Here is a 27,278-nt window from a genome sequence, read left to right as displayed (position 1 = left end):
TTCCACGCGTAACGGCAACATTGGTTTCGCTATTAACATTAATATAAACGCGTGGTGTCCTTCAACTATAACGAGAAGTAGACACGGTAATGCACACTTAAGCGTCCGCCGCTATTACCCCTAATTCCAAAAAAAGAAAATGGGACCTCAGACTGAGCTTTGAGCGGGCGGATTCCAAAACTGGTGCCGTACTTCCTTCAGTTGAATTCGCAGAAGCCCCGCTTAAGTGTCCGCCTTCGGTCCCGACCGCGGACGCTCAATTGTGCATTACCGTAGCCCGTGCAGCAAGATTGTGATCAGTCGGTTTCGAATCCTCGATGTGCCCTTGCTTTCTTTTCGAATATTATTTTTTTCTTTTTCCATACACCTCGGTGATCATTTGTTTCGGACGATCTTGGGCGACGACTGATTTCTCTCGTAAATGTGAACTGATCCGAGTCAACTCTTTTGGACCCGACAGCCCGCCGAAACGATGGGCCACGGTTTGAGCTGCTTTGTCTTGCGACCGGAAGTCGTTGCAGGGTCCAGAGTCTAGTGTCACTTCTTCCGTTTACACTATTTATCGTTGATGATTTTGCCTCAACCGGACGTTGCGCGTCGCCGGGTTCGGGCAATGATCGATTGTATCTTCACCTCGAGGAAATATAAAATAGATGATTTCACATAGATCACAGTTCAATAAACTGTAACAAAAGCAATGAAAGAAAATAATGCTATTTTTATATGTTGCATCGTCTGCCGTGGTGATCTATAGTTGTACGAGCCATACATTTACGTTACGTTTTCCTCCCCTTCTTTTATTCGTCCACCGATTGGGCCATTTCGTGTCACGTCGTTGATTTCATTTCACTTTATTGCCGGGGGTGTTCACGACGCGATCACACCGTGGATCATGCCGTTTCTTTGTGTCGGACCCGATATTCGAGTCGTACGACAAAAGATATTGATATATCGTATTTTTTTATACCGGTTCTATCAAATTACTATACGTTCGAGTGGTGTCGTCAGAAATTGTGAGAAGCATTCGCGTATACTTTTGACAAGGAATGTCCCAGTAATAATTAATATCATCAACATTAGCAGCTTAGAAGTAAACGATGAGAAATATTTCTGAAGATGATCCAAAGGATGCTCTTGCTCACAATTGATCTAGATTACAACATTAAGATTTACTATTATTGTATTATTATTACTATATCTACATTCTTTTTAAGAATCTACCACTATTACTTTACGAAACCATCTGTAAATAAGTATTTTGTATTCCTGCAAGAATAAAATTAAGAACCATTAAATTGTTTACTAATTGTTCCCAACCGTCCCGTTCCATTAGTGAACGTCGCCGAAACTCATAAAAAACCGCGTGGAAATCGAAAACTTAATCGTTTAAATTGATGAGATTTTTTGTATATCACAAACAGGCCTTTATATTTCTTCTATCATCGTTTATTTAATGGCCCATTGCGGAATTCAATCAATTACAATAAATCGGTTACACGCAAACGAATAGAAATACAGATTACAATAAACTCATTTTAAACTTATTTTCCTAATATTTATAATATACGATAACATCATTTAAGGCTTTAGTATTTACAAGGAAAAATAATAAACTAGAAAGCCAAATATATGTAAAAGTGTTTAGTCCTCGAAATTCTAACAGATAAGCGGCTAATAACCAAAGACCTTGGCTGAGGAGCCAGATAAAACATAAGCATAGAGATCTTTTGACACTTATTCCAAATTTCGGAAGACACAGTGGCAGCAGGGATAAAAACCAGAAAAAGTATTGCGACGTTAACACTGGATTGTATGTTACCATTACCATAGCTTGTGTAAACATTGCAAATGGTAATTCAGATTTTTTTGAGTATGTATACGATAGGGTCAGTAGCAATATGAATTGCGGTAAAAACGTAAACATTTTTTGAATTATGCTTGGTAGATGATTTGCAGATAAATACAGCATATAGAAGTAAACGGAAAAATTGTGTCTCGTATCTTTACGGACCACGTGATAAATGAAACTTTCATACAGAAATTTATATCCATAGAAATAATAATTTACGATAGTTAAAAGAATCATGAAAGATACACAACTTGACACCAATTTCCACTGATTCTTGTTTGGCATTAGATTTTTGTTATTAAGAGATAAATACATTGGTAAACTAAATACAATAGGATATAGTCTGAAATGAATTGATAAACCATGTAGTAAGCCTGCTAACATGTATTTATCTTGAAGAAATAAATCCAAGGTCAACATAACTAAGAGTACAGCCACAGAATCTGCATTTCCTCTAGTCGAAATAATAATTGTGAAAGGATTATATAGCCATATCAGAGAACAATTGTGCTTCACTTTCTCATTACAGCTTTGCGAAGACAGAATTCTTTTTATCAAAACTGCTATCAGTACGTCAACAAAAGAGAATAAGATTTTTCCAAAATTCTCATGTAAAAAGATATTTGGTGTCAAAAGGAGAGCGAGTAATGGTGTATAACGATAAGTATCACGTTCAAAAGGAGATCTTCCTGCTACCATGTGTCTCGCTGCATCCGTAAACACTTTATAATCAATATCCGTGTATGGAACATTGAAGGTCTTATCGTGAAAGTTGGTATAGACTACTAGAGTTATTCTAAGCACGAAGGCTATTATACAATGTTTCATAAATGATGCATTCATTGTTAAAATACGAGCTAGACTTTTCATAAATACAAATACCACTTAGTAACTGCAAGTTAAATTTTAAGATAATTTCTGCTTTCATAACTTTGTATTATATTTTGCTGCAGCTTTCATTAGGCATGTCTTAAATGCATTGAACTCCCCTTCGCAATCATTTTTTTGCAAATTGGATTTTGCCAATACGCATGCTGCATACTTCGCGCCAGTATCACGACACTCGGCAACAAGAACTGGATACTTCCTCAATCGTTCCTTTGCTTTTTTCACTGCTTCCATTGTGATAGTACTAATGTAAACACATCTCACATGTCACTATATATATATTTACTACATATTAGTACATCTTTTCCTGTGATTTAACTGTAAAATCATATACACTTCTAATGTGACTGTTGCTTATTTGCCTGTTCCTTCCTCTTAAATCTGAAGTATCCTATCTTCTTTTCAACCTTGGGAAACTTAATTCTGTGCAAAGCATAGATAGCATAAAAGAGACATACAATTTCGGTAATTTGAAATTTCCTTAAATGTCTAGAAGGCAATAAGGGCAACTCTGGTACCACCATAATCTACTTTTGAGCTTTCCTCTGCAAAAAACCAAAAAACCATATATTAATATATATTATATGTAATAAATTTCAATAATAATTCTTGCAATAGACAATTTCATTGTACAATATGCATAAATGTTGTTGCTAAAGACCGCTATAACATAATTCTACATCTTTGGTTTGATGGATATTTGACCAATAAAGTCAGTGCAGAATTGTCATCGATTTTGAAAATGAAGGTCTGTGCTTTACCACGAGATTTCTTTTGAGGCACAAAGAGTAGATATTCCACGCTGACTTTCAATATACCTCACTGATAATACTTTCTCGTCGTAAATATAAATATATTGTGAATAGTGTTATTTTAATCATTATTTTACTTTATCATTTTTCAGAAAAATGGTTGTGTTCTCACCAATGGTTCTTTTTGCAAAATTGGTCCACACGTTGAGTAGAATGAAAATGGGAATCAGTAGAATCAAAAAGAAGATTAATCTTTTGACCTTGATTTTCAAAGTCAATGACTATCTTTAACACGGACTTTTGTGGTTAAATATCCACCAAACCTAACGCGTAGAATTGCGCGAGGGTGCTTGTCCTCTTGTACTTACATAATCCACAGTATTGTGCTCGTAAGGCTTGGATATATCGATCCCTTCGCAAACTTTTGATCGGCTTTTGTGTTTAATGCAACACTGCCTTATTTCTTCAATAACAGTATCACAACGTGACGGTTGATAGACGTTGTCTGAAATGAAATATGTTTCGTGATAAAAATCTCGCTCGAACCTCAACCAGAGTTACATAAAATTAGATAAGCGAAATACAACTACAAACCTTTCAAACACTGTTGCAGTTTGCATGCAAACTTTTTACACGGATCAGAACTTGTCATGCAGGGAAGAATTCAGTAAAACAAACTTACACCAATGCTGTCCAAAGACGTCTCCCAATTCCTATAAGTTCCCGACCGACAGACAATAGAGGAGCAACGTTCCAACCTCCAAACTAGCGATGATATTATTGGACGGATCCTTTCGCGCATGCGCACCCAGCGCAGTAGCGTATCTACTTTATGGAGAAAGTAATGGGGCACTGCTATTACTTTTAATTGTTACATCATAAAAAATTTTGCGAAATTATGCAGGGTGATCAAGATACCCTATTTTAGCCAAACTTTTACTTTACTGATGCTAAAATCGTCGGGCATGCGCGAAAAAACTTGTCTTATAACCAACACTGATTACCATCCGCTCACAGCGACATTTTCGCCACTGACGTGGCGGTGCGTGGTAGATAGGCGCCGACATGAAAACCACCGCGCGCAATTCAAACCACGGTATTACTGAACAACACAATTCTCTTTTTTTCAGAAATCCTTATTCTATAGAGTTACTAGAAGTGTCAGAAATTGCGAGATTTTGAATTTAAAATGTTTTCCATGTTTGCTTTATCATATAGGTATATGTGAAAGTACCTATTCAGCTTGACATTGTTCTTGAGTGGGCCAAGAGTTTACGTTGGAAAAGGATAGAATATGAACATATCTTCTCGCTCTGATACTAAGCGGTGTCGAGGGGACAACAAAAGAAGAAGAGGGGACAGAGATTTTCTTGTCGCAAAAAGATGGTCGTCTTATATCGAAAGAAAACTGTATCTACGTGTGTCTCACTCACACGCAATGTTTCTCATTCTTCCTTCTACTCCGTGCTTCCACTTGACAGCAGAGAAACAAAACTCTATTATGGAAATATCTTATTGTACAGATTTTTAATCGCCATCGAAATTATGTATAAGAAAAATATTGTATATAGACTACTTTCTTACGTATACTAGTAGGCTAGTAGTTCAATGTCTAATTAATTTTTAATACCTATTGATTTGAAACATTTAAATATCAACAAACGAAGACGATAGAAGAAGAGGGCGTTGTGAGCAACCTCGCTACTGCACACCTGCACAGTTATGACACAAGCAGCCGACAAAACTCAGTCGCTGTACATATTTAATCATCAACGAATGTTTTGTTAGGTTAATCTATATAAATCGTACATTTATTCAGTCAAAAATACAATAATGTTGGGGAAAATCAAAACAAAGCAAGAGAAGGGAGGTAAATGGTCAAAATATAAATTAAATTATCATTTCTTTTATCTTTGTAAGTCTGACACATTGTGTGCTTTTCACATCTGTCGTAGGTTATGTTATTGTTTAATAGCAAATTATTATAACATTCTTATCACAATAATAAATACATATTCAACTTGTGGAAAATGCTTTGTTGCTTAACAATAGATATCGCTTTGCCTAGAAATTTTTAAACGTCGTCAGTTTTCCACATGACAAATATTTTCCTAGTCATGTAATTTAATATTCTGTTTTTTCCAGAAATTATTGCGTACAGTGAAGCAGCTGTTGTAAATAATGCTGCTGTTGTGGAATATTGTAGGATATCAATGGCAGCTTTGTCAGGTGGTACAGCCGGTTTATTAGGATTAACAGGTTTATACGGTTTTGGATTCTACATTTTTGCAGTATTCGGATTATGGGTAAGATAATTCACGAAGAATAATAAAGCAACTTTCATGACACTATAATATATTTTATAGGCAATGTTATTGCTAAAAGCTGGAGGTCAGTGGAAGAAATACTTTATAAGCAGGCGAAATCTTTTAACAAGTGGATTTTTTGGAGGTCTATTTGTATCCTTTAGATCAACGATAAAATAAGTATTTAACTCTCGTACTACTGACGACGCAGGGTCTAATGCCAGAGTCATTTCTGACTCTCATTGATAGCTTACCATTACTAATTCCCTGTTGCTCGAACTTCATTGTTGTGTGTATACCACTAGACTCTTAAGTCACCAGTGACTCTGGCACTGTAGTTGGAGGGTTAATACAACATACTTTGTCAAATACATATTTTTCTTAATAGGAAGTATTATCTATGTAATAGACATATGTTCTATTTTGGACGTATCCTTTCAAAATATTCAAATGCTTATGTATAATCATAATCAATGTGTATTATATCTTTATTAAACTTATATACAGTGGATTCCAGTTAATTTGGATGCCACTTAATCAGGACTGTTGCTTATTGGGGACAAATACTGAGGAACAGAAAGAAAAACTTGAATACAATACTATTGGGACAGTAAGCCGCTTAATTGGGACAAATTGTCTGGTCCCGATGTGTTCTAATTAACCAGAATCCACTGTATATCTGGAATATGCATGTTTACATATTTTCCTCAACGTATAACCAGATTTTTATATGGTATGGTACATGTCTACTGATCCAAAGGATAATTAGTTCTAAGAATTTCTATTTTTTAACTAAATAGGTGCGTCGTTAATGAATTAAATATATCACAAACAATTTGCAAGTTACTAGCCAGAGTAATTACACTGTCGGAAAAGCACAGCGTGATGTGTATATGTGTGTACATAGGATAAATCCTTTCAAAAATATATCTATTCCACCGTTCCATTTGTCCAATTTCGTTCATTATTACATCCTGTTTGAAATGTAAACGGTGAAATCGTTACAACAATACAACTTGTATGTGTAAGAATAAACTTTGAAATTTGCCCGATGCGGCTGCCCTCGACAGAACGTGTTGTTGCTTCCTGTACGTTTCATTTTAACACCGAGAGTCTCCACTCCTGTCTTCACCTTCACGTTTATGATCTTGAATAATACAGATCAAGTATTGGTCGCATCGGCATGTGATAACAGCCATGGGCTCCTAAAATGATTGCTAAACGCTATTACTACATGAACATTCGTTTCCATAAGTCTATTTATTTCACTGATCACGTACTATGCATACAATAAATAACAAGATACAGTACACAAACATTGTAAACAAAATGTTATAAAATCTAATCATTTTTTTCCACATAAATATATATTATCTAATGTGTAACAAGTGAGTGAACACATCGAAAATGCTTGAAATATTACAATAACAAAATGTTCGACTTGCTTCTCTTTTTAGCTAATCGTATGAGCAAAGAACGTCATACTGGTCGTGTAATGCATTGAACGTGCAAACTTCTGTTTAACTGTCTACACGATAGAAGTCTCAATGAACTCTTATTGAAAAACGATACGATCGTTATAATATCGTAAACGGGCTGTCAACAATAGATAACACTATCGCTTTTGTACTTGGCATGCTCACATTTTTATTGCATTCTGCATATCCGACCATTACAATATTATTATTGAATACTTGACAATGATTTTAACGGTACCATTAATTAAGTTACAACGGTGTTCATGTTTCAAGATATCTTCGGCAGTGAAACATATTTCATCTCTATCGGTCTCCTCGGCCGTTGCAACAATTTCATCTAAACGACGCGGTGTAGGTGAGCACAGTTTTCTTTAACCGCAAAAACAAAATCAACATTCCTATTAATCAGATCTTGGTCTCGGAACTTTCTTCAGGAGGTTGTGCGCTCACGCATCGACAGCTATCCGAGATGTCCTCAAGAGGTGTACCCGTTTCAAGGCCTTCCAGCTTCCGTTCTTGGTCCATTTTATCTAGGTCGTCTTTGCTCAAATGGTACACTATCCCGGCTCCGTAACCATCGCCCAGAACGTTTATGGATGTCCTGATGCGATCCCTTCGAAGAATAAAATACTATGTACAATCTGCTCGACGTTGTGACCGGGGAAAAAAAAAGAAAAAAAAAAAGAAAACAAGAACTCACAACAGCCAATCGACAGCGAACAGCAAAGAAACGTCGCTCGTGGGTAAGCCCAGAGCAGTGAGTACAATTAACATGGTTATTAAGGCAGCGCTGGGAATACTTGCCGCCCCTATGCTTGCCAGGGTAGCTGTAAGACTACAGAGAAGCAAACATAAATGAAACTAAACGATGCGATTAGCCGTGACATGGTCGCACGGATGGTTACGCACCTTACAGTTATAACTTCACCTATTCCTAATGAAATTCCATTCATCTGGGCGATAAAAATCGCGGCGACGGCCTCGTAAAGCGCGGTTCCGTCCATGTTGACCGTAGCACCGACCGCTACCACGAATCGAGTCACTCGTGGATCGATTTTATTATTTTCCTCGAGGCAGCGGAATGTTATCGGCAAGGTTGCCGCACTGAAACGATCAAGACGACGGCGATTACAATGTCCCCGGAAGTGCGAAGGAATTTCATGAATCGATTACCTGGACGCCGTCCCCAAAGCTGTAACCCAAGCCTGTAACATACCCTTGAAGAACACAGCGGGATTTTTACGCGTTAAGAACCAATATATCGCGGGCAGGGTGATTATACCGTGGATCAGCAGGCCGAGGATCACTGTGATCATGTACAGAGCCAACATCTGCGCGGTTGCCGCCAAATTGGTGATCGACATTATTTTCCCGGCTATCAGACACATGATGCCGAATGGAGAGTACCTGCGTGACATCAAGACTAGAGCCGACATTGCTTCGTCTAATCACTGGGTACAGGGGGTAGTGCGCCAAGAGTGAAATAACGTTCTGACTCGATCGCTCACCACATCACAACGATACTGACGAGCTTCATAATGATCTCGTTCAGCACCACGAAGAAGTCGACCATCAATCTTCCGCGCGGACCGATCTGACCGGCGACAAGGCCGAACGTGATGCAGAATACTATCATGCCCATCACGTTCGTTCCATCTTTATAGATTAACGTCGGCTCTAGGACGTAATCGCTCTGATTCGCGCTCCCTACGATCAGCACTTTCTTCTTTACATAAGTGGTCTGCGCTTGCTGGAAGCACGCCTGCATCAAGTTATCCGGCACCATGTTTCTAAAATATGATACTCATTACTGGCGATCGCCGGACATCATGCCCCGCGCCTCCTCTGTACCTAATTATGTCCAGGATCGCGTCCAGCGTGGAAACTTTCGCGTCGTCCGGCCTGGGCGCGGTGATCGTCGACTTGATGCTCGGATCACCAGGATGGATCAGCAGCACCATCAGGATACCGATTATCGCCGCGAGAATGGTCGTCACAGTGTAATACGTCAGAGCTCTGAATCCCATTCGACCGGAGCTCCTCGCGTCCAGCTGCGCCATTCCTGGTGAACGACAAAACGGACAGATACAGCGTAGGAGGAAACGTTTTTCTCTACGGGTCTAAATGATAATCACCGGAGACAAGCGAAGAGACGATCAGGGGCAATATGAACATCTTCAACGCCCGCATGAGGAGCTCCCCGGGAAAACTGAAGAGAGCGATGGACGGTGGCGAGGGATCCGCTAGCCGACCAAGAAATCCCAGAATCAATCCCAAGAAGACCCCGATCACCGTGAAGACGAGAAGCAAGTTCTCTTGTATCCAATCCACTACCTGCAGTGAAATTCATGCTCGATACGAAACGAATAGGAAAATCTCGAATGACAATAAGGTTGCTACTAACGATTTGCAATCTGTCGAGCGGCGTCATCTGGGGACGCGCTTTGCTCTCGTCCTCGGTCGGTATCTTCTCGATCTCGTCGACGCACGACCTGGAAATCGTTCCTGGTAAGTGAACAAGATAGATAGGCGAAGAGCAATCGGTCGAAGGGCCGCGAATCTCACGTGTGAGTTTCCTTGACCTCCGAAGTACCCCTGAGGACTGCAACAGCCCCAGATATGCGTTGCGTCAACGACATCGCGGTTGATTCGGTAACACAGTCGCTTTAGGAGTCCTTGAAAAGTCTTCCTCTGGGCACGAGGAAGATCATGAACACGTTTTCTACCATCCCGCGGTCCTCAACCGCCGTGGCATCTGCGTTTTACAAAACGAGAAAGGATTATCGTCGTGGAAACCGTGACGCAAGCTCTTTGCCTCTGGTGCGTTTAGGTACGAGGCCTACTTTCCGTTAAGTGACCTACGTACTAAAAAGTAAGCGATCCTATAATGGTTAGTAAACACTGGATCGAGCAGCGGAGGACTTTGTTACGGGGATCGATAGAAGTATAGATCCTTCAGAGAAGGTCACACCTGAGTAACCGACGCACCGTTCCAAGATCACTACACTGGGTACCCGCGGAATCGTGTAACAAGCTCAGCGACACATCTGTAACCGCGGATCTTGGCGGGTCTTTTACGCGCGATGGACAGCCGAGTGACTACCGTATGATCGAAACCCCGGGACTTGGCTAGGTATCGCGTAGTTACGATCCGCCGTCACGTAGATAATGTGCCCCATCCAGGAAGCTGATTAGAGGCGCGGGAGAGGGGACAGGGTGCACGCCGAAAGAGGAAAGGGAGGCTGGGCCAGGAGCGAAAGAGACGGCCGGCTACAGGAAGAAGGCACTCATCGCGACGGGTCGCACGGCACTGAATAAGCAGAAGGGAGAAAAATATGTACCGCGCGAGTCTGTTTCGCGTAGAAATAGACCCGTGTCGATTGGATCCACGGCATCGGTTAAATTGCTCTAAATGGAGAACGCGAACGGTTCATCCCTTGACGCCGTACCCCTTTTCGAACGATCAAAGTATTAGGGGGACCCATAAGCAATCAATTATTTTGAAATCTAAAACAAACTTTGTAGTAAATTCAAGTTTTTATATAATCTCCATCATTATCAAGGACAGTTTGCCATCTTTCCTGCAAATTTTCAATCCCCCTCTTATAGGAATCCAGGGTTCGTCAAGCAAAATATGACTCAAGGTGCCTCCTTACATCTTCTACGGAATGTTTTATTTCTTAAATAATGCTCCAGAGATCTGAAAAGATCAATATCCGGTGAGTACGGGGGTGCGGTCAAACTTCCCATTGCAATTCTTTGATTTTTTCCTGAGTGAGTTTCGCTGCATGGGGCTGGGCATTGTTAATTTGCAGTATTACACCTTTTCTGTGGACTAAAGATGCCCTCTTTTTCAATAGTTCTGAATACAGCCGTTGTGATTGCTGACAATACAACTCAGCAGTGACTGTTTCTCCAGGTTTCAACAACTCAAAGTGAATTATGCCACGGCAGTCCCACCAAATGCACAGTAACACCTTTCTGAGTGATAAGCTAGGTTTAGGGGTTGATATTGCGGTTTGATTTGCAGAAAGCCATTGCTTGGAACGCTTGATGTTATCATAAAGAATCCATTTTTCATCTCCGGTAACGATTCTGCTAAGAAATGGATCTCTACGAAATCTGGATAGCAATGAAGTGCAAATTGATCGACGAATATTCTCGTTGGTCTCGGATAATTGACGCGGTACCCATATTCCTTGCCTACATGCCTCTCCCATTTCGTGTAGGTGCCTTTGTATAGTTGACCATGTGGACCCAAGGCTTCTCGATAATTCTTGTATACTTAATTTTGGATCAGCTTCCACTAGAGATTTTAGGGTGTCATTATCAAATTCAACTGATTGTCCACTTTCACGTCTGTCAGAGAAATCATAATCACCAGCAGCAAACCTTCTGAACCAACGTTGACACTTGTTGACCTTCGGAACATTTCCATAAACATCGCAAATTTTCTTTGTTGTTCCCGTTGCATTAAATTAAGAAAATGAAAAAGTATGCAATGACGAATATAATCCTCGGAAGGTACGGCCGCCATTTTATTATTGTAAACAAAATTTATACTTTTTAGAATATTTTGACCAAAGGCTGCTTCACCGAAAACTGTAAAAGAATACGTGTTTCAACGATCGGCACAGAACTGAAGACAATACAAATTCTTTGCAAATAATTGATTACTTATGGTTAACGCTAATATATAAGTGTTTATTTACCACTCGTCCAGATCGGAGAACATCGCTTCCAGCAAAGACGTCCACGTAGTTCACCTTTATTCGCGGTCCAGTTCTTCTTCAATTGCTCTGGCAATTGTTTAATCAATTGCCAGTCGACGCTCTCGTTTGTAGAACAAACTGAAAAAGAAAATAGATCGGTTCAAAAATGAGGACGGGGATAAGGAAATTTGTTGCTCGGATGTGTGGTCATTTTTCATCAATATAATTAATTTATAGTACGAATTCGAGTTAAATATACATTTTTAGAGTACATCGACGTGACTCTGAGAAAAAAGCGTAATCGATAGTATGTGGGACAACACCGTTGTCTGCACGATCGATCTATCAAATGATTTGCTACAACGCAAGAAAATGTTTGGCGATAGATCTGGTTCGTGAAAGATTAGCCCACTTCTGCAGCCTTGGCCAATATTGAAATTCACGGAAGCAACCCGGAGAATCGTGGATCTTCTGTGGATCGCTCAATTGCGGATTGCACAGTCACGTTTCGCCTTCGTAAATTTCTGCTCATCAGATTAGTGTATAATAGACCGTGTACGCTCGCCTTGAGATCTGTTGGTAAATCTATAAACGACCGCTCGTACGTGCTTTCAGCGTACTCGTCAAAAATACAGATCGCAATTGGAACGCTCGTTGTAGGTTATTTTGAAAGCATGTAGGATACTGGTCAATTTATAGGGCCCCTTTGTATATCCGTTGGGAGGTAACGTAATTCCTCTAGTAATGATGGCTATGAGTGATGTCTATATGTAGAGCAATATCGGGTTCACTGTAGATAGCGCACACGTGTAATGCGAGAATACACTGATTCTTATCTCGGTAGGATGCTCGTCACAGTTTTGTCGAATTTAAAGGTAAAAAAAAAATAAGATATGTACGTGTACGCAAAGATGTGGCAAGTTCTAGAAAATTATTAAAAATCTACAGAACAATTGGTTGATTGTTTAAAATTATGCCAAGGCCTATAATTTTCACTTTATACGGCATGCTTTTTGAATGATGTGATGCATCTAATATGTCCGCGATGTTTGACGGACGTCTGTGTCATGTTCACTGGTTGTCCGTAACCACTTCGCAAATCTGCGTTTCAATTCATCATATAACGATTCCCGGCAGATGTCAAATGCATTTATCAAATAAAAATAAGAAAGATAACATCGATACGAGTTTTAACAGACGCACAAACTCAAGACGACAGGGAGGGAGTACGTCCTTTAGGATATAAATTGTCGCGATTCCGTGGAATGCTTTCATCCAGCGAAATAAGTTTGTATTGCTTTTCGTATTTTTCTGGTTGAATCATGTTCGACGGACATTTTATTAAAATATTAACGCTATCAGTGATGCTGGGCGCGACTTGTGCGGTTCGAAAGACTCCGTGGTGGAATGTTAACAACACGCAAAGAGAAGGGTGAGAATTTAATATTTCTCAATAATATTTGACACCGTTTTAAATTTTATACGACATTCACGAGTAGGTTTCTCCTCGAAGAGAGACGTCTAAAAGAATTTTCGATTCTTTAATAAATTGTACACATTAGAAATACCCCCGGCAGAAAATATTCGATCAAAATATAATTGTTGAACGATTTATTTACAATATACAATATTAAACAAGTATAGCATAAGAGGCAATGATATTACAGTGACGGGCGCTTGATTTGTTTGATCGAATAATTTTTGCCAGAGTCACTAGAACGAAGACGTTCAGCATGAGTTTCATTGAGAACTTCCGCGACACAGTGCAATCGAGAAAACCTAGTTTTCAATCAATCGTGCGGCACTTATGAAGCCAAATCTTGTTAAACATTTCGACTCACAAACGTTAAAATAACGTTTAAAAGTTCTACTAAATAATAAAATATTTGAGTAATAAGTGTGTAATTTTTGCCACTGCAGACCCAATGTATGCGCTGTGGAGGTGAACAACGACATAAATTACAATTATTACACCGAGAACAGGGAGTGGAATCCTCGAAAGATTTGCGGCAAGCAGACGTAAGTTTAATTGCACTTTCTATTTACGGAACTTGTTTTTATATTTCAATGAACGCTACTGTTTCACAGATCCGTAAGATATGAGTGCTGCGCGGGGTACTATAGAGTCGCAGGGCATTCTGGGTGTACAGGAGGTATCGTGGTCAATACTGTCGTCCATTTTCGACAATCTTTGCATGTATATTTTAACCGTATTATTGTTACACTTTCAGTGAAACCATTAATCGACGTTATCGAGACTGCAAGACGCGTGGGATCGATCAAATTCGCACGACTGCTCGAGACGTCAAATTTGGCAGAGGAATTACGAAACGGTCCTCCTGTCACAGTCTTTGTTCCCTCCGAAGAAGCATTCGATGTGAGTTTGACATTTAGAGTAGAACTTCATTTATCCGAACACATATAAAACAAAAATACGAAAAATGTTGTCGGTAATGTGGTCACTCTACCTTATCTACGCAGAGCGGACCCTTAGGGTCAGGGTGCGGACGAAATTGAAGAGAATCTCTATTCGAGGAGCTAATCTTTCGTTCAAGTATTATCTTTATTTCATATTTTAGACTTACTTGAGGATAAAAGGAATCTTGCCAGAATGGTTGCTGGACGGTAATAACTATATAAATCTGATCGCAAATCATATAGCAGACAGAAGAATACTGTCGAGTCACTGGCAGGCGAATCTACTGATTCCGTCGAGATTGCAGGGAAACGTTTTAAGAATCAATAAATTTTCCAGCGGAGTAAGTATCTTCCACGTTTAATGAATAATCAGTAGACAGCGGATTTTATGCATTTATAACAAAATTGAGTAGGCGTAATTTAAAACAGTCAAAGTATTATAAAAATTTAAAAATACTGTTATATTAAGGAAGAAAAGAAATTTATATTTTACTCCAGCGTGTTGCAATTTCAGTAGAAAATTTGTTTTTGCATAAAAATCCGCAGTCTAATAATCAGCGTCTGTATCGATTGTCTAAGCCGTTTGTTGCGCAGATGGAGACAGTAAACTGTCATCGAATTGTTCGCAAAGATCAATTTTCCACGAATGGCGTTGTGCACGTAATTGATGGGGTACTGGACCTTGCTCTGGCAGAAAATTCGGACATAATTGAGCTTGCCGCGAAAGATGGTAGATTCGGGATATTTCTAAGAGCACTCGAGAACAGTGAATTAGGGAGTAGAATTAGGTATAGCGACGTGCCGTGTACAATTTTTGCGCCCACGGACGACGCCTTCCGCCATCTTCCGAAACAACAGTTGGACGAGATGATGGCCAATCCTGGTGCATTAAATGGTACGAAAATATTCAAAACGGTTCTTTTACATTTTTCTTCTTTACGTAAAATGTATATTCCGCAGCGTTAATTGCGTATCACATCGTTACGCATCCTGTATGCGTACCGAACGTAATTTCGGAGTATCGCGCGACCACGATACAGCAACAAGAATTGACTTTGAACTGCGGTCCGCACGGTACTATCGTGAATCAGGCCAATTTGAAAACTGAAATGTATCACGGGAAAAATGGACTCTTGTATATCCTGGATCGTGTACTATTTCCTGACCGAGGTATTTATTTATAAAAACCGAGCTGTTTATTTGTGAAAATATTTTCTAATGTTTTCGTATTCGTTTGGCTTCCAGCAAAATCAATTATGGAGTCGCTGAAGGAAGAAGGACTGCTCACGTTTTTGGGGATAATTAGAACAGCTGGCCTAGAAGAGAGTCTGAGACGATTGCAACATTTCACGATGTTTGCGCCTTCCGAAACGGCTATGCACTGTATGTATGGGTTTTTAATTAATTATAGCATTTTATTTGGTTAAATATTATTTTGCAGCTCTGTCCGAGCAACAACTCGTGACATTGCAGAGGAACCAGAAGAGCGCTCGTGACTTCGTGCTGAATCATGTGGTTACAGGAACGTACTTTACCGACGAAATAAGCAGCAATCAAGCGAGTTATCCAGAAATTTATTAAACATTTCCACGCTTCGTAGAACACGCTCGTGAAATTATAACTTGTTACAGGTGGCCAGAACCCTCGAGGTGGGAATCCCTTTGCGCTTCCAAGTGTATCGAGGTACATTCGGTGTCGAGAACGCCCTCATTGTGAAAGCTGATAAGGGATGCAGCAACGGTGTTTTACACGTGATCAGTCACGTATTGCATCCAGCAAAGGAATCTTTGGACTATATCCTAAGGAGGGAGGGCAACTTTAGGTACATCAAAAATAAAAATTAGTATCATCAGATATGGACCTTGTATGATAACACTATGTTCCGAACTGCGTGAAACGCTTAAAAAACGTTTTGCAAATGCGTACACTAATGTTTGCACCGTTTATAGTAATGATTGGATTAAATTTAGCAGTTCACGAATTTATTTAATCAAAATACACTGATATGTGCAGCATCTGCATAAATCGGTTAATCGATTAATCGTCGGGATACATATTTATTGCTAATGTTGTTGGTAACAATTTCTTTCCGTTCCAAAAGTTTTGAACCGTAATCGCTGCTTCGCAGAGACCGACACGCTTTTTTAGGATAAGAGATACGTAAATGCAAAACTGTTGCAGCATTTGGTTGGATGCAATGGAAAGGATTAAAGGCGTTCAACCGGATATATATAATAACTTCCATCGCGCAAATTCTTCCTGCACGTACTTTATTCCCTCGGATGACGCATTTAGACGCCTAGGAAACGTTAAACTTCGAAAGCTGCTGGAGGACAATAATTATTTAACAAAGGTATATGGAAACAATGACATACGACATACCTAATATACACAGTAAGAGGTACTCAAATTACGTGTATAAGCACGCAGATGTTAATTGCTCATATTCCGTTGAATTATCATAAAAATTCTTATTTTAAAGGTAAAATAATGTCTTCTTTTAGTAATTAGTATACTTAGTATACTTGTTATTTTTCAGACGGTGAAAAATCATATTGTGGACAATATGATGCTTTCAGAAAGTTTTATGCCGAATCTTCAGTATGCAATAAAAACAAAGGAAAATACGGTGAACGTTGTGAGGAAGAATGATAAAATACTGGTGAGTTACTTTTTATAAGTAAAATAAAATGAATGAATAGAATCGAACATTTTGCTAATCATAACAATTTTCAGGTAAACGATGCAACGTTCGTGAAGAGTGACATTTTAAATAAAGCGGGTGTGGCACATGAGATAAACTCGGTGTTATTACCCGAAAACTGTCCTCGCGGATACCGGAGAACAAGAGACGGATTTGTAAGAAGAATGTGCATTTAAAAAACACGATTGCATTTGCGAATTTTCTATAATCATTTAATGGCATATCTATAAGTAGACATAGTAAGAATAGAGATTTGAAGCGCGTAAATACATGGTATACCATACATTTTATAGCATGAATGTAGTTCTCGCGTAATGAGCAATATGTGATATTCTGATCGCCTGTTTGTCAAGCTTCCTAATAAACACTTGAAAAAAATTGGCATTTCTAGAAGAATAATAAACGCCCGGGGTTTTGGCGTTTCCACTTTCGTGATATCGTCGTTTTTAGCGTGGCACAGAACCGAGCAGCTTATAGCAGGGAACAGAACCGAGTATCTTCTAGCAGGGAACAGAACCGAGTACCTTCTAGCAGGGAACAGAACCGAGCAGCTTCTAGCAGGGAACAGAACCGAGCAGCTTATAGCAGGGAACATAACCGAGCAGCTTATAGCAGGGAACATAACCGAGCAGCTTTTAGCGTAAAACCGAACATACATTATTCTTTTAATAAAAGGAGCTTAGCAAGAACGTGAAAGTAGGCGAAGGGTAAACGGGGAAAGCATTGAAGGCCCACCTTGGCCCATTCCGAGCTAACCTAAAGTAAATTTAAACACAATTCATTTAAATACCCAAGTTTTTATAACTAGCAAGTCTTAAATTCTAGTTTACAGTGTTATCGAAAATTGTAAACGAGCAGCTATTAGCTCGATATTATTCTCTATTTGTAAGATTACTAGAAGTTCTTACAAATAGAGAATAATAACGATTGCCCAGGTCTCACCACGAGGAGGTTGCTGCACACGAGACCCGAAAGAAAGCCAGAAGGAATCCGATACGCTTCCTTCTGACTCCCTTTCTTACAACGACGCTTTCGAGTTTTACAAACTAAATTTCGCAGCGTATGTCGAGTAATTATTGCGGAGCAAAAGGTGCGAATCGGAGAAGAAGTCTCCGATCCACGGGGGATGGAAAACGAATCAGGCAGAAGGCTCTGATTCTTTCAAAGAGAGAAACAAAACCGAACCAGAGCAGAAGGCTTTGGTTCGAGGGTGACGCTACCAACTGGTCAAGCAGAAGGCTGTGACCCAAATCAACAAGCGAAACTAACAAAGTGAATCTAAGACAATAATTGCTCGAGAACTAATACGGACTTATAACTAATGTGACGTCTTCTTACTATTCGTTGCCTTCATTCGACGATGATCGTGCTGAACTGTTGTAATTTAACTGAAATAGATTAATAATAATTAGACACAAAATGAAGGAACACCGAAGTAATCGATCAAGAAACGATGACCCCGTACACAAGTACGGCCTACCTAATATGCACAAGAGTGCGAATCTAACCGGCTCATGAGAGCCAAACCTAAGACCAGCTCACGAGAGCCAAGCTAACCCCGTACACGAGTACGGCCTACCTAACATGCACAAGAGTGCGAATCTAACCGGCTCACGAGAGCCAAACTAACCCCGTACACGAGTACGGCCTACCTAACATGTACAAGAGTGCGAATCTAACCGGCTCACGAGAGCCAAACTAACCCCGTACACAAGTACGGCCTAACCGACAAGAAACCAAGAAGAGTAGATGAAGTCAGAACTTCAATCTACTGAGGTGGCGCTTCGGGTCGCCCCGGGTTCGCCAATACCCGTACTCACCCACAGCAGTGAGCCCCTGAGGGACCTCCGTTCAGAGGAATACCAATTTTAAACCAGATACATAAATTTTCCAAGAGGAACTTTTGAAAGTTCAGAAATAATTTTTAATTTGCAAGTTGAACAATCCCAATCAAAAATAAATCTAACGAAATTGGGACGCAACGACCTACAAGCTCGGGTCGCCCCGGGTTCGCTAGTACCCATACTCACCCCCGGGCCCGGCCCGTGAGTGAGCCCCTGAGGGACCTCCATTCGGAGGAATACCAATTTTAAATCAGATGTATAAATTTTAGAATAGGATCTTTTGAAAGTTCAGAAGTCATTTTTAATTGGAAAGTTGAACAATTTTAATCAAAAATAAATATAGCGAAATTAGGACGCAACAAACAACAAGCTCGTGTCGCCCCGGGTTCGCTAATACCCGTACTCACCCACGGCCCAGCCCGTGAGTGAATTTTATGTTAAAAATATAATGTAATATAGGTTCAAAGTACGAATTTTATGTCAAAAATATAATATAATATAATATAATTTCAAAATACCAATTTTATGTAAAAAATATAATATAATATAATAAAATTTCGGAGTACTCATTTTATGTCAAAAATATAATATAATGTAATTTCAAGAAAAGAGACTTGTGAAAAATTCCGAAACAAATTCGAAATACAGAAGTAATAATTGACGGCGTTCGTTGAATGAACACGTATTCCAAAATAGAAAATGTATATTTGTGTTGTTACTTACCAGTTGCTGAAAGTTGACCAAGGTGAGCGGAGACGGCTTCCAGGAAGCGCTGGCCGACCGCGAGCCAGCTTAAGGTGGACCAGGGTTGACCAGTGATGTCCACTGCAGCTCTGGAGGATCCCTGGTCCACTCGAAGGTAGGGGAGGGTAGGCCAGTGTGGGCCAGGGCAGCTCTGGAGAACCTCTGGTCAACTCCAAGGCCCTTGGGCCTTCTGGTCCCGGAGCACCTCCGCTCACTCCTGAGTGCGCACCTCGACTGACGGACTGAGCGCGGCCGCCGAGATCAGGTGCGCGGTGCGCGTTGCGCAACTCCCCCACCCCAAACTAACTTCGCTAGATTTCGATCGCCGCGATAGTAATTATTGATAAATGTGTTATTTCTGGCTGCTTAATGTTTATAACAATTTCTTTTGGTAATGGTATCAACAAGCAATCCCTTGACCATTGTGCCATCTAATTTTTTAGTAAAAATACCTAATACAACTCGAAATACAGAGTAACTTTTGAACCATGAATATTCGCACGTATTAATTTATCGTACGCAATTCACTGTAAAATTTATTATTTCTGGCTGTTTAATGTTTACAACAATTCGTCTCACCAATGATGTCGACAAGCACTCCCTTGACCATCTTGCTAACTAATTATTTAGTGAAAATAAATTATAGAAACCGAGATATAGAATAACTTTTAAGCCATGAATATACGCACGCATTAATTTATCGTGCACAATTCACTGATAAATTTATTGTTTCTGGCTGTTTAATGTTTATAACAATTCCTTTCGCCAATGATGTCGACAAGCTCTGCCTTGACCATCTTGTCACCTAATTTTTTAGTAAAGATAGATGATAGAACTCAAGGTACAGAATAACTTTTGAACCATGGATAAATGTACACTGATACATTTATTGTCTCTGCTTGTTTAACGATTGTAAGAATTCCTCTTACCAATGATGCTGTCGAATACCCTCTTGGCTATCTTACCACCTAATCTTTTTAGTAAAAATGGCTAATAGTACTCGAGATACAGAGTAACTTTTAAAGCATGTCTTGAGTATGTCTTAAAGCATGTCAAAGTAACTTTTATGCATGATTATTCGAAGTATACAAGATACTCGATTCTCATTAAGATTTCTAATTAAGATTACTCTTTATTTCATATCGTGCGACACGAAACGGTATAATGTGACTGGCGTACTCCTACATCTCGTCTGTGATATTGGTTCCACAATATTAGTTCCGACAGATAAGGTAGGATGTGACACAGAAATGGTAAGGGGGCTCTGGAGTCTCGCGGACGTAAGTCAAAAAAATACATTTGGTGATTGGTCTACTCATCTACCTCGTCTATGATTTGGTTTATTCATATAAATAATCTGTAAAAATATATTCTCGCATTTACTGTTTGATCAACTGATCGTTCTGCTCGATGTAGTTCTCAAGTTCTTTAGTCTCCAATGTAGAGGGCGCAAGGAGATCCCTTGATTTAGTTACGTCGGCATTTCAAAATATGTATGCAAATATACAGGGTGTCCCGGCATCGGTGCATTCCTGTGGGGGATGAGTCTACATGAAAAAACAAATCGAAAATAAAGAATACATTTTTTTCATTTGTGGCTTCGTTCTCGAGAAAATCGAGTTCAAAGGTCCGTCGGGTTCGCATTCTTTAGTATATGCAGGAAGTAGAGTTGACTGGTCATGATCAGACACGTCAGATGAGTCCTATCGAATAACATGCGTATTCGCTGCATTTTCAATCTCGACTTTCTCTTTCCAGTTTACAACAATTTACAAAAATTTGGATATCTTACAGTCATTTTTAAAATATAAAGGAACCGCCCTAGAAACCCTTAAGAAAGCCAGAATGAAAACCTTTTGATAATGACGCTTTACAATCTTAACAACTGGGCTAGTTACTAAACGTAGACAGCACTTAGGTGTTACGATTAGATTCCCATCCATTTTTACGTTGAGCACATGTCGAGAAATTATTGCGAGAATTCATTGATTTCGGTTCGCGTTATGTAATGTGCATAATTGTGATTGAAGAAATCGTATAATCGCATAGATGACTATAAAAAAAAAATTGGCAGCGGTGGGATTCGAACCCACGCCTCCGAAGAGACTGGTGCCTTAAACCAGCGCCTTAGACCGCTCGGCCACGCTACCACACATGAGGACAGTTCTTACAATGCACAGATAAGTTCGCGCAATCTGTATTTGAAGAGAAATCTATTTCTTCTTTATATATACATATTATTTAACGAATAAGAAATGTTTCATATACTGTATATTTCAACGATGATTATTTCTTCTCGTGTTTCATATAGGTATCTTTAGTTCTGTATTTTCTTCGAGTATCGATTTTTGTTGTCAACAAATTTGTATCGACTGTTTCATCTTCCATGTAATTAACGATTCCTTATGTTTGCATCGATAACATTGTTTTTCAGCGCCCGCCGAAAACTGACGACACGAAAACGTGAGTTGATAACACTTTACGTCATCGGATTCCCCTTCGCAGTCCGATTTCTGGCATCTGTAGCGTAGAAGCGACGCTACACGAAGATTAGGATCCTGCGGAGAGACAAATTCGTAGTTTGTTGGCCACATGTCGTGGGCGTAGGTGCCGTGGATTAAACAAAGGCAGTCTCCGGGCGGGGCTTTCGATCCGTTTGGTCGGCGCATGCGTGGTCGTTTGCTATTCGAGCTCTGTGAACCAACATGTTGTATGTATGTATGTACACAGAGAAGCGAGAGGAACGAACGAACGAACGAACGAGCGAGCGAACGCATCCCTATTTTTTCGCGACGGCCATTTTGTACGCCGACTTAATATTCGCCTCTCATTTTCTCCCTTCGCATCTGTAACTTTATATCAGCGCGATGAAGTTCAATTGTCACGCTGGTGGTCCTTTGTTCTCATGGGCCCTCGTAGCCCCGTAATCGAGTCAGTTAGCGCCCTTACGCAGCGAATACTAACAATTCCGGAGCGGATTAGTCATCGATCTGTAACAATTACCGATCCTCACACCCGTCGATGACAGGTGGTTAATGGAAATCGAAAGTTAATCCGATCAGATCTCGCACTCTTCAGCCGTGCTGTTTTGACAATGCCTACGGAGCCGCCGTGTAAGGTTTCTCTGTCTGCTGCACAAATTGCAACACAGACACATCAAAACGTCAATGAAAAAATTCATCGTTTAACGATTAGTACTTAACAATTCATAGCTGCAACTATAAATACTTCAATTTTTATACTGTACCGTATATACAGCATAGTGGAAATAAACTCAATTCACCTATTATGATTATGACCGGTTTCATATTTTTTATTCTTTAATCAATTGATCAGAATCGATGTATCAATACCTATTTTGGAAAACCGTGAATTAAATTCGTTTCAATTTTTCACTTAAGCCCTGGGACGGCGGGCCATTTTGATAACTGTACAATTGGCGATGCTTGGGATGATTTGTAGCCTTACCCATACATTTTTTAAACCATATTCTCTATGGTACTTGTTATAGACTTAGTCCTTCTGTTGTTCCCATTCATTTAATTTAATCCACAAATGCTGAGTAATAAGCGGGCGATTTTGATAATGTGTAAAATTTTGGTAATGTTTTTCTTTTAATCCTATCCAGAGCGAAACATGACTAGTCCAAAAGCCAAGTATAAACACAACATAATCAAATCACATATTCTCACTCTTGAAAGCCAGTCACCGCGTGGAAATAAAATCCGCAAGTTAAGAATAAAGTTCAATGTACTTTCCACGAATATAAGACAAAGCACAAAGACGGGTCTTACATTTACAATTTAAACAATCAGGATGTGTTTCCGTCCAATAATCGACAGAAAGAGCTCCACGAAATTCGAGCACTCGACGAAATTAGTGCTCGCCGTGATTCCGTAAGAATAACCACGCGTCCCCAAAGATCTATCTCACATTGATCGCGAGACGGTGCACGCGGTGGATTCGTGCCAAACGAACGTCATTCCGGGCGCTGTTTAATTAAACATTCGACGGTATTTATAGTAACGATAAGGGAGTTGATTAATCGGGAGTTGGGGCCATAATGGAAAGTCGGTGTGAGCGCGCGAACACGACCGCGTACGTCTGTGCCAAGGCGTAGGAGCATCCTCGTGGTGAATTAATCATTTCAACAGCTGCTGTCGCATTAGTAAGAGCGGATAAGACAAATGAACGTCGTGGAGCTTGTTAAGACGTAATCCGAGAGATGTGTCTGCATCGCCTCCCGCTTCCACCGTCGCCTCCATCACCCACCGCCGTCACATCCGTCGTCTCATCCGGGATTAGACGCCTGTGTATTGAGTCGCCATTTTCCTCGGCGATCCCCCTTTGTTTACCGGCGGGAGGGCGGTGGCATTGTTTCCCTCTAGTTTTTCGTTCTTTCCTCGACCGGCGAATCGGCGAACGGTTTTATTGGACCCATCGGAAGTCGACGAAGGTGTCCGGGCAGCTTCCAGAAGAACAGCTTGCCGTGTACCAGGAAGTGCGAAGATACGATCTTCGGGCTTCGCTCGTCTCCGGGTTGCGCATTGTCGGATGTCCTTTCCACGGTGCCCACAGGCTGCTGGCTCTCCGATGACAGATAGTGTCAATGCGGGCGCCGTTAAATGTCACCTAACGCAAATCGCGCGGACACGAGAGGCGATCTTCATCTCGCCCCTTCTTGTCCGTGGGACAAATTCGACGCCGTTATTGTACAACTCGACACGGTGCTGATGTATGCGATGAAACGTGCTTTTCCGGTCTTCTTGGACGGGTTCGAATAATGTAACAATCTGTAATAAAATGGCGGCGTACGTACCTACCGAGGATCATACTCGTCATTGCATACTTTTTCATTTTCATGCAGGATGTTATGCAACGATAACAACAAAGAAAATTTGCGATGTTTATGGAGATGTATCGATGGTCTGTCAACGTTGGTTCAGAAGGTTTGCTGCTGGCGATTATGATCTTTCTGATAGGACTCGAAGTGGAGTTGAATTTGATAATGACACCCTAAAATCTCTAGTGGAAGCCGATCCAAAATTAAGTATACAAGAATTATCGAGAAGCCTTGGGCTCACATGGTCAACTATACAAAAGCACCTACACGAAATGGGAGAGGCATGTAGGCAAGAAATATGGGTACCGCATCAATTATCTGAGATCAACGAGAATATTCGTCGATCAATTTGCATTTCATTGCTATCCAGATTTCGGAGAGATCCATTTCTTAGCAGAATCGTTACCGGAGATGAAAAATGGATTCTTTATGATAACATCAAGCGTTCCAAGCAATGGCTTTCTGCAAATCAAACGGCAATATCAACCCCTAAACCTAGCTTATCACTCAGAAAGGTGTTACTGTGCATTTGGTGGGACTGTCGTGGCATAATTCACTTTGAGTTGTTGAAACCTGGAGAAACAGTTACTGCTGAGTTGTATCGTCAGCAATTACAACGGCTGTATTCGGAACTATTGAAAAAGAGGGCATCTTTAGTCCACAGGAAAGGTGTAATACTGCAAATTGACAATGCCCAGCCCCATACAGCGAAACTCACTCAGGAAAAAATCAAAGAATTGCAATGGGAAGTTTTACCGCACCCCCGTACTCACCGGATATTGCTCCCTCTGATCTTTTCAGATCTCTGGAGCATTATTTAAGAAATAAAACATTCTGTAGAAGATGCAAGGAGGCACCTTGAGTCATATTTTGCTTGACGAACCCTGGATTCCTATAAGAGGGGGATTGAAAATTTGCAGGAAAGATGGCAAACTGTCCTTGATAATGATGGAGATTATGTAAAAACTTGAATTTACTACAAAGTTTGTTTTAGATTTCAAAATAATTGATTGCTTATGGGTCCGCCTAATATATGAAAAACACGTTATCCTTTTAATTCCGATAGACATCAAAATGTCGTTCACTTGTCTATCGAGCACCGTCGATTCTATTACCATTGTAATCCCTGACGACCGTATTGTTTACCCGAGAAAAACTTCCCGGGCAACTCTCGGGACTGGCGAAAGCATTTGCTAATTCACCGGTATCAGAGGCCGTTCTTTTTCTAGCGCTCCGAATAATTTTAATCATCGGGCTGGTACATTTGCGCCAAACTTTGCCAGCCTCTCTCTTTCTCTCTTTCTCTCTCTCTCTCTCTCTCTCTCTCTCTCTCTATCCGGATTGTGTACACGTTCCCGACTTTTCAAATACAAGTACGTAGCCGAAGAAGTTCTTCGACTCTACTTCGCCTTTGTCAGACCGAGTAATGCGCCTCTCCATTTTGTCATCCCCTAGCGGGGTTTCAATGTTGTAACCATGGAGACGTCGCGTTCCCGCAAGGGGAACGTATAAAGGGTGTCGGGCGTACGTAGGCAAGTATGGTGAAGCTGCCATTGTTAAAATTCGTGGCTGTGGTACGTGTCCAATTTGATGATAATGAAAATACGATACAGTTGTAAGCACGGCGCGAGGGACGTTCCTTCGGAGCCGTTTGACTCTGTCGTGTTAGAAATTTTATTTTCATAAAATATCGCAGCTCGCCGCGTCCTATTTTCCAGATTAAACTATACAGACCACTGTCCAATTAGGAAGAGTTCCCTTAACGCCGGACAGTAACCGTATCTTTGACAATTAAAACTTTACCGAGCTGTGGTGTCGTGTAAAGGGACAAAAACAGACAATTTTATCACGATTCTGTCGCGTGTGCACAGCTTAGGATATTAGTTGATTGTTGCGACAGTCAAGAATCCGAAAAATCTTACAAATTATAAACTATTGTGTCTATTAATTTTTGTTGTCGGGAGACGTGTGATTTGTGTTATCTTATCTCGTGATAAGAATTTTTTAAATTACCTTCCTGTATTACGCGTAGAGTGCATTGATTTCAATAAACAAATTTTTTCTCTGGCCCCACTGTCCCCTATTACCGAACAGTATAAATCTCAGTTTTGTGCGTTCCTTTTTGCAGTATTTATTATTTCGGTTTTAAGGGTTAAATACACCCTAGGAACACGAATAATAGTGAAAAATTTTAAAAATAAACTCCAGATTAGTGGAACACTAGAACCGAGACGGACGAGCCAAGGTCAAACGAATTGTTTGTTTAGAAAATAGAGAAGAAGATTGGAAAATGAGCCTACGTTTTGATTATCATCGTTTGCGACGGTTGAGAATTATTATTACCAATTGTTACTGTCTCCGGTACTAGGGGACGCTTCGTGACTTCTTAAAAACATATAACCGAAGTGTAACGTTAATTCAAGTTCATTACTAAGGAAATATTGATTATTGTACATTTCTAAACGACGTAAAAACAATGAAGTATAACATTTTTCATTGATTTAAGAAAAACCTTGAATGTCCGGCATCATGGCAACCCACCCGGGAGATAACTTTCCTGTCAAATGTTCCGAGTGTCATCCGCGTCCGTGATCATAACGCAGCCGGATAATTTGCGAGTTTGCGAGTGGAAAACGTCGGAACCAGAGAACCGAATGATTGACGAGAAGATTCGCACTCGAGCCCGTCAATCTTTCGGCGTTCCTCGGCGTTAAATGGCCAATAAATTTCACAGAAGCCA

At 40.2% G+C, this 27,278-nt stretch overlaps 5 protein-coding genes and 1 non-coding gene across 7 annotated transcripts; 2 read left to right on the top strand and 4 right to left on the bottom strand.

Annotated features, from left to right (window-relative positions):
* Nucleotides 1-1,424: 1,424 nt before the first annotated feature.
* LOC143352911 (GPI alpha-1,4-mannosyltransferase I, catalytic subunit-like) lies at nt 1,425-2,868 on the bottom strand. The gene has a single exon (XM_076785943.1). The coding sequence runs from the start codon at nt 2,717-2,719 to the stop codon at nt 1,550-1,552; it is 1,170 nt and encodes a 389-aa protein (XP_076642058.1). The 5' UTR covers nt 2,720-2,868; the 3' UTR covers nt 1,425-1,549.
* Nucleotides 2,869-2,997: 129 nt separating this feature from the next.
* LOC143352913 (cx9C motif-containing protein 4) lies at nt 2,998-4,481 on the bottom strand. The gene is made up of 4 exons (XM_076785946.1): nt 4,408-4,481; nt 4,084-4,314; nt 3,858-3,994; nt 2,998-3,282 (listed from the first exon to the last, which is right to left on the bottom strand). The coding sequence occupies exons 2-4, from the start codon at nt 4,139-4,141 to the stop codon at nt 3,265-3,267; spliced, it is 213 nt and encodes a 70-aa protein (XP_076642061.1). The 5' UTR covers nt 4,142-4,314; nt 4,408-4,481; the 3' UTR covers nt 2,998-3,264.
* Nucleotides 4,482-5,200: 719 nt separating this feature from the next.
* Nucleotides 5,201-6,741, top strand: Emc6 (ER membrane protein complex subunit 6). The gene is made up of 5 exons (XM_076785944.1): nt 5,201-5,359; nt 5,635-5,795; nt 5,856-5,948; nt 6,205-6,224; nt 6,518-6,741. The coding sequence occupies exons 1-5, from the start codon at nt 5,323-5,325 to the stop codon at nt 6,546-6,548; spliced, it is 342 nt and encodes a 113-aa protein (XP_076642059.1). The 5' UTR covers nt 5,201-5,322; the 3' UTR covers nt 6,549-6,741.
* A 299-nt stretch (nt 6,742-7,040) lies between these two features.
* Nucleotides 7,041-10,571, bottom strand: Eaat-2 (excitatory amino acid transporter 2). Of its 2 annotated transcripts, none has more exons than XM_076785941.1 (10): nt 10,140-10,571; nt 9,839-10,028; nt 9,678-9,765; nt 9,409-9,607; nt 9,125-9,335; nt 8,782-9,063; nt 8,447-8,680; nt 8,183-8,377; nt 7,974-8,108; nt 7,041-7,886 (listed from the first exon to the last, which is right to left on the bottom strand). In XM_076785941.1, exons 2-10 carry the CDS (start codon nt 9,910-9,912, stop codon nt 7,679-7,681), a joined length of 1,626 nt encoding a protein of 541 aa, XP_076642056.1. In that variant the 5' UTR covers nt 9,913-10,028; nt 10,140-10,571; the 3' UTR covers nt 7,041-7,678. The 2 variants fall into 2 exon arrangements, with proteins under 2 accessions (XP_076642056.1, XP_076642057.1); XM_076785942.1 differs by having other exon boundaries at nt 10,245-10,571.
* Nucleotides 10,572-13,259: 2,688 nt separating this feature from the next.
* Nucleotides 13,260-17,372, top strand: LOC143352284 (periostin). Its single transcript, XM_076784611.1, has 13 exons — nt 13,260-13,417; nt 13,906-14,004; nt 14,074-14,138; nt 14,217-14,362; nt 14,565-14,744; nt 14,998-15,298; nt 15,364-15,573; nt 15,649-15,786; nt 15,845-15,960; nt 16,035-16,225; nt 16,585-16,756; nt 16,943-17,065; nt 17,140-17,372. The coding sequence occupies exons 1-13, from the start codon at nt 13,308-13,310 to the stop codon at nt 17,281-17,283; spliced, it is 1,995 nt and encodes a 664-aa protein (XP_076640726.1). The 5' UTR covers nt 13,260-13,307; the 3' UTR covers nt 17,284-17,372.
* Nucleotides 17,373-21,763: 4,391 nt separating this feature from the next.
* Nucleotides 21,764-21,845, bottom strand: Trnal-aag (transfer RNA leucine (anticodon AAG)). The gene has a single exon. It is a non-coding gene; the product is annotated as a tRNA-Leu (tRNA).
* Nucleotides 21,846-27,278: the final 5,433 nt, after the last annotated feature.

Source organism: Halictus rubicundus, chromosome 3, assembly GCF_050948215.1.
Source record: "Halictus rubicundus isolate RS-2024b chromosome 3, iyHalRubi1_principal, whole genome shotgun sequence".
NCBI lineage: Eukaryota > Metazoa > Arthropoda > Insecta > Hymenoptera > Halictidae > Halictus > Halictus rubicundus.
Note: the sequence above shows the minus strand (reverse complement) of the source record. Positions and strands in the feature narration are given on the sequence as shown.